The sequence below is a fragment of the Neomonachus schauinslandi genome, chromosome 11 (genome assembly GCF_002201575.2).
Source record: "Neomonachus schauinslandi chromosome 11, ASM220157v2, whole genome shotgun sequence".
NCBI lineage: Eukaryota > Metazoa > Chordata > Mammalia > Carnivora > Phocidae > Neomonachus > Neomonachus schauinslandi.
Window position 1 is genome coordinate 65,195,796 of NC_058413.1, and position 7,649 is coordinate 65,203,444.

Here is a 7,649-nt window from a genome sequence, read left to right on the forward strand (position 1 = left end):
GAGTCATCTACACAGAAATAGAGCTTACCAGGAAGTTAAACAGTTAAGTGGAAGATTCTTTGTTTTTAATTGTATTGTCTTTTTGAATAGGTTAATAGGTTATTCAGGTGGCTCAAAAGTCAAATGATATAAAATGGTATACACTGAGTTTCCTTCCCAGTCCTATCCCTCACCATCCCAGTCCCCACACCCCTCCGTACCACTAAATTAGTATTTATTATTTTCAATACTTATTTAAGCAGATGGGAGTAAATACATGTTTGCATTCTTATTCCCCTCTTCCCCTTATACAGAAGATAGTATACTACAGGTATTATTCGGCACCCTGTTTGTTTTTTTCCCTACATGTATCCTGGAGATATTTTCATATCCGTACATAAAGAGTTTCGTTTTTCTTTTCTTTTAAAATATATTTGCAATGTATTCCGAAGTACAAAGGGCCCACAATTTACTTAACCAGTGCCTTATTGATGGTATTTAAGCTGTTTACAATCTTTTGCTATTACAAACGACGCTGTAATGAACAATCTCAAACATGAAAGGGAAGATTATTTTAGACTGGTACAAATAAGATTGGATTAGAGCATTCAATAGGCACAGTCTGGCAAATAGCTAAGAGAGTCGCTTTGTAGAACTGAGGAGTGAGGTGGTTGAGGAAGGGGGGGCACTGTGGTCAGTTGAATGTGTAATGAATGACCAGGGAGATCTGTCTAAGGGAAAAGTTTTCTTGGATTATTTTTTTCCTAGTGAGATAAATAGAAGGTTTAGAGAGAACTGCATCAGGTAGAAAGACTCATTTGTACAGCCTTAGGCCCTTAAATTTAATCAGATGTTTTTAGTCTTTGGAAAATAACATCCAGCTCGTCCTTAGGGAGATGGACAAATGATTAGAAAAGCCCATTCTTGGCCACCTCCCCAAAATTCCAACTTTTTTTTAGGAGACCAAGATAAAAAAAGACTCCCTGCCTGATAAGGTTCTGTCAGTCTCAGAAGATGTGGTTCAGCAGGCATTGCTGATGGCCTATCCAACATCCATCCCCCTCCATCCACAGGTATCTGGGGCAACAAGGGCTGGATAGAACAGCAAACGCCCAGGCAGGTACTCCTTCAAACACTGTTCTTTAAATAACTATTTGACTTGGAGTGCCTGAGTGACTCAGTTGGTTTGAGCATCCAGCTCTTGGTCTCAGGGTCTTGAGTTCAAGCCCCACGTTGGGCATGGAGCCTACTAAATAAATAAATAAATAAATAAATAAATCATTGTTTAACTTTAATATAGTGGAGTTGGGAAGAAATAGATTTTCTATTAATACCTTACTAGAAACAAATTAACCTGAATGAATTTTCACCAATTGAAGCAGAGTATTTGTGAACACATCCGCCCAGTCAGTTCACCTTTTCTGTAGCTCTCTTTCGTGATGTTTTTGTGTTTTTGTTTTTTTGAACTAGACAAGTTCCTTAGAGGCACACTGAGGGGATTACAAAAACATAACACAAAAGATCACACTATCTACACAGCACTATTCACACATTATTTGTTTTTAGAATCTCTGTTCTGTTGACTTTCTTTTTAGGGTTACTGCTTGTGGATGTTGCAGAAAAAAAAACTCACTAGGGTTATAGGTGTGCCTTAGAAAGGAGTTTTCAAATTTCCCCTCAAGGGCAGTAGTTTGGAGGTGGCCACTTTATGCTTTTTTAATTTGTTCCAGCGATAAGCATCATTTTATAGATCAGCATACCACAATAACAAAACTGGTTGCTCATCCCCGACTCTGGCTGTGGGTCACAGATTAAAACAAGATAAGCACTGAGACAGTGGAATGCAAAGTGCTGTGGAGCACGGAGGGAAAAAAAAATAATGCTTTTCTGTGGCTGGTTAGAAGACAGTTTGTATAGTGGGAGAAAGCATGGATTTTTGAGCCAGAAAACAGGCCCAGCCACATAATTTGCAGTGCCCAGCACAAAAGAAAAACATGTAACTCCTTGTCACACGATTATTAAGAATCTTGGGGCATCTGGGTGGCTCAGTTGGTTAAACATCTGACACTTGATTTTGGCTCAGATCATGATCTCAGGGTCAGGAGATTGAGTCCCAAGTCAGGCTCTCACTGGGTGGGGAGCCTGTTTAAGCCTCTCTCTCTCTCTCCCTCTGCCCCTCCCCCACCCGCATTCAGTGGCTCTCTCTAAAAAAAAAAAAAGAATCTCAAGACACTGACAGCAGAGCATTAAACCAAATGTGGGGCCTCTATGCAGGTGACACACCTATGAAGCTGGCCCTGCCAGAGGAGCTTGGGTTCAAACCTTTCTCCTGCCCCCATCCCCCAACAAAGCCCCCTGGCTTTGGGCAAGTCACTTCCCTGAGTCTCACTTTTTTCATCTGTAAAACAGCGATAAATGAACCCCCCTTGAAGAGTTGGTATGTGGCTGAAATGAAAAGCATTGGATACATGATAGGTTCACATTCCTCTTACTTTCTTATTCTGTATTGTGGGTTCTGATGTAAAATGGGGATCGGAAGTGAACGGTCAAGAAAGGATTCTTGAGATGTCTTTGGTGCAAAATAGGTGGTTTTATTAAAGCATGGGGACATGGGCAAAAAGCTGCACTGGGATCATGAGAAGAGACTGATTATATACTTGTAAGTTGGGAGTGCATTAGAGATAGCTTAAGTCTAAGGAATTTGGAGGTAAGGCTTCCAGGACTTTGAGGGCCTAGCGGCTGTTAGGATAATGTCATTCACTACTGTCTAGTAAAACCTTAATCATGAGACCCTTCAGATATTTATCAGTGGACCATAAGTTTGGAGGATGATTACTAACATATATCTGGGTGGGGGGCGGGGCGGTATAGATATAAAGGAGGTTTCCAAAGGGATTTTTATATGTTAAAGAAGACTTACAGGATCCCGGAGGTAGGGCTAATGTCAAGCTAAGGTTACCTTTTGCCTTTAGCAAAGTATTGAGGCAGTTGAGTTTCTGGAAGAAAGTCATTCTGCCTGTCCCAAGTACTTGTCAGTGGGCTGTAAGTTGTAAGGAAGTTTAATTTTTCCTACATTTCTTTTACCTTTGTTCTCCACATCAGTCTCTTCCATCCATTCTGCAGGGATTCATCTTCTCATTACCCACTATCCTATCCTTTTAATATCTTTCAAAGGGGTATTAGAGTGAACATAATGAAATAGTCAATATCTAATCATTTATGACCCACAAAGTGGCAATTTCATATCATACAACCTAATACAAAAGCCTTAGCATGACTGAACAGTACTGTCCTCAGACCCGAGCACCTGAGACCTTCCTTTGTGCCCATGTTTTAGGGGACACATGCCCTGTCCCCCTACCTTACCCACCCCCACACTCTTCCAGACGCACCCTTCCCCATCTAAAGAGTACTACCATGGGCTAAGTACTCTACTAGACCACACTTCAGTACGAGGACGCCAAGATTCCCTGCCCAAATTGCCCTCAGCCTGTTTCTAAGACCCACCTTGCCACTTCCCAGGAGCTGCCTCCTCCACGAAGGTTGGGCATAAAACTTGGGCGAACTACACTACCTCCAGACAGCCTGCTGGGCCCAGTGGGTGGAGCTTGGACAGGCAGAAAGGGCTGGGGGCGACGGTGGGAGAAAGGGAGGGATGCTGGCACGCATGCACACCAGGCCCCACGCAAAGCTGCCCAAACCTGGCTGGGAAAAGGAGGGCTGATTTGTGGCTGCGTATGTACACTTGCCCCTCTTCTCCCTTTTCACCTCCATAATGAGGGGACTGCCTAGCTTTTGAGGCGCCCTGTGCTCTCTGTCCACAACTTAATCTTCAGTCTTATATGTAGACATGCTTCTCCAAACCTTCTCCCAACTACTTATGTCCCCAAATACCCTGTACATTTTTAAAAAACTCCATGACTTTCTACACAATGCTGTCTCAGACCTTTCCCCCTTTTCTACACCGATGAAATTCTAGTTATTTAAAAACCAACTTACATATCAACTCTTGTATTAGTTATCCCTACCAATCAATCATCTCTACTTTCCTGACCTTTACCCCAGGCAGAGTTAGCTGCTGTGTGTGTGTGTCTGTCTGTATTTTACCTACTGTGATCTCATAACACCCTCAGGAGAACACATCACATTGTATGTAATTGCTTTTTTTGCTCCTAGACTGTGCGGGAGCTCTGCCAGTGTAGAAAAGATGCTTCTTCATGCTTATTCTTAGTGCCTAACCCCTGAGCTTGATACTTAGTAGATGGTCAAGGAATCTTTCAGTGGGGTATTGTCATCAAAATCCCAGCACCCCCAGTGATCAAAGGGCCTTGGGCAAATTACTGAATCCCAGTTTCCTCTTCCTTACAATAGAAATAATTACCTTCTCAAATGGCCCTATGGAATAAATAAATAAATAAATAAATAAATAAATAAATAAAACAAGCCATCCAAACTGCTTCAGCACAAAGATAAATAGTATGAGCTCAATAAGGGATAACCATAATTAAATTAGCTCCTATATTCTGATTCTTGAATGTGTAAGAGGAAGTAAATAGTCCTTTCAAGCCACAACATGGTTTCTTGGAATTTGTATTTAATACCACAATCTTAATAGGACTGTGAGAAAATAGGCTTAAAAAACTGCCTGAGGTGAAGTAACACTCAAAAATTGTTTATTAAAAAGATACCAAGTAAAATTAATACATCCAAATTATTAGGTAACTCTTGGGACCCTTGGCACCAAATGGGTAAGAAAAATATTATAATCTATTTTGAGAGATATTTATAATAATTATATCTTGACTAAAACTAGGGAAATAAGGAAGCATAAAGTGTATTTTTTATAACTGCTTCTTTAAGAACTTTCTATAAATAGATGTAATAACTATTACATTTTTATATATCTACATATTTAGGTATTTCTACAAACATGCTGTAAGTATACATATATATTTCGCTTAGATGTTTTTTTAAAATAAGGAAAAGTTTAAAAAAAATAAAAATAAATAAAAAAGGAAAAGGTAATTGCAAGGAAATAATGCTAATAGAAAGAAAACAATCACTATGCATTGCTTTATGTACCCTACTCGGTCTGCTGTGACTTGTTACCCTAAATTGGGGCCTTTTGCTATTAGCATATTATGCAATATTAGATGAAACTGCTGATACTTGAATCCTTGCCCCTTGAAATCCTGTTTTTAAAAAGGAAAAAAAGCAAGAAAATGGAATGTGATCTAAGCTTGCAGGAAAAATAAAAACTGGTTGATTTCACTTATTTGAATCTTACTGCTCATATAGAATGACTGTAATAAAGTCTGCCAACTTTGGTAAAGAACTTAATTATTTCAATCTTTGTTTTCCAAGCTAGTGCAAGCAAAATAAAATCAAAAGGATACTGCTGTAAAGCAGGTGAAGCAAGCAATTGTTTGTCAGTTGCAAAATCAGACACTTTCTTCTGCAAGTTCTCTATGCTATTATTATGCTATTAACTGTTAACAGTTTATATCTTCAACTAAGGGAGACTACAGGCCTACCTATCTATAAGGGGGAACTATGCAAAACTGTTTTCACAATAGTACGTCTCATTGCACTTTTAAGATTCACTTAAATCCATAGGAGCTGCTAATTTAAAGTCTCGGGATATCTGAAGATATCTGGGGTTGAGAATGAATAAGTTATGAGGAAGATGGAGATAATGATAGTAAACTTGGGAGGATTTTCAAGGCTCAGAAAGAAATCTGGTAAATCGTGTGTATTTTAGGTGGTAGGGCTGAAAATTAGTGCTAGCCTTACAACAGTAACAACCACAACATCACAGTAAAGCAGCTTTTCTTTGAGTTGCCTTTTGTGCTTAAAAGTATCATAAATGGGAAACCAACTTTACTGTTGTCATAGTGCTAAGGCACAAATAGTTAAATTCTAAATTAGAGCAAAGAGGAAACGGAAGCTGCCTATGGAAAGAGATGGCGGAGTTTGGCGTTGAGTTCTCTCTCCTTGCTTAAAAGATCCAGGCTGTGCTTTTTGAAGGCTTCAGACTGCAGCCTGAGTTCATCGTAGGCCTTCTGGATCCCGTCGACCCTGCGCTGAAGTTCCCGTACTCTCAAGTTACTGTCCACGGCCACTGCCTCTTGTTGGAACCTCTCCAGGGCATGCCTCCTGGCCACGTCTGCTGTCTCCAGCTTCTCCTCCAGCTGCCGGATCTCTTCCTGCTTGTGTTGAAGCACCCGGCCCCTCTCCATGGCCAGCTGCAACAGCTCGTCCTTCTCACGAATGACCGTCTGCAGCCTGGCCTGCAGCTCCTGGTTCAGGCTGCCGTGCGCCCGCTCAGCCTTGGCCATCTGCTCCACCGCCTGCCGGTGCTGCTGCTGGAGGCTCCGCAGCTGGCTGCGCAGCTGCTCCGTCTCGCTGGCGTGGGCGCAGGCCTGCTGGCCCCGCAGCTCCAGCAGCTCCCTCTCTCTGGCCTGCGCCTGGCAGGCCTCCTGAGCGCACCTCTGCTTCAGGGTCTCCAGCTCCTTGGAGAGGGCCTCGCTCCGGGCGGTGAGCTGCAACACTTTGGCCTCCTGGTCCTTCAGAGCCTGGCTGAAGAGGCTGCTGTTCTCCAGCCTCAGCTTCTCATTCTCCTCCTTGAGCTTCACGTTCTGACTCTTGTGTTCGTCCTTGAAGCGGATCATCAACTCGTGGTTGGCTGCCAGGGTCATAAAGCGTTCCTCCAGCTTCTGGGCGTGCGCGCTCTTGGCCTTCAGCTTCTCGGCCTCCAGCACCCTCTTTTCCTCCAGCTCTGTGTTGAGCAGCTCCAGGATCTGGCAGCGCTCCAGGGCCTCGTCTGACCTCCGCTTCAGGATGCAGATGAGCTGGGACTGCTCCTGGATGCGGGAGCAAAGCATCGCCTTCTCGCTCTTCTCCTCCTCGGACAGTCCCCGGAGGTTTGCCAAGGCCTCCCTCAGACCATCCAGTTCCTTAAACTCCATCTCCTCTTCCTGCTTTTCCAGTTTTTTGGTTTGCTTGTCTAAGGGCTCGTCTGTGGGTGGAGGGTCCATCCTGGGAGGCTTCTCTTCCTGAGGCATTAGGCGCTGCTCTCCTCCACCATCAGCTGATCGCACAGTTTTTCCCCCTCGGATTCAGAAGCCTCAGTGTTGCTAGGGACTCCCAGCACTCTCCAGCAGTTGCTTTTTCCAGTAAGGAGCCCTGTGATTGGTGGGCAGGTCTTCGAAGTGCTGTGAAGTAACAGGGAGATCTGGGGGAGTCCAGGACCAATCCGGTCGGGTTATGGTTGCCTTTCCAACAAATCACAGCTCTCAGCTCTCAGCTCCCAGCTCCCAGCCCGCTGTCTGGCCCGGATTGTAAAGAGAGGAGATGCAAGTCCCACTGGGTTTCCAGCCAGCATGGGAGCGGGGGGTGGGGCGGGGAGAAAACCTGACTCTACCTAATTTCTGGGAGGAGTAAACAAATAAAGCTGCCGGTGACATATTCCTCCTCCTTCTCCCCCCTTCAGTTGTCATGAGAATAAATTACTGTCTGTGGAAACAGGTTTGCTCCTTAAAAATTTGCAATCTATAAAAACAAAATAGCAGCGCTACCCTGGGGTGTCAGGATCCTAAGTGGCTGTGAGGTGTACATGTAGTGTTTAACACAGCTCAGTAAAAGAGCAAACCCCAATGAAATTTCTTTCG

The 7,649-nt window shown here is 43.5% G+C and overlaps 1 protein-coding gene across 1 annotated transcript; it reads right to left on the bottom strand.

Moving 5' to 3' along the window:
* Positions 1 to 5,930: 5,930 nt before the first annotated feature.
* On the bottom strand, positions 5,931 to 7,054 carry CCDC89 (coiled-coil domain containing 89). Its single transcript, XM_021686480.1, has one exon. The coding sequence runs from the start codon at positions 7,041 to 7,043 to the stop codon at positions 5,931 to 5,933; it is 1,113 nt and encodes a 370-aa protein (XP_021542155.1). The 5' UTR covers positions 7,044 to 7,054.
* Between the last annotated feature and the right edge of the window lie 595 nt (positions 7,055 to 7,649).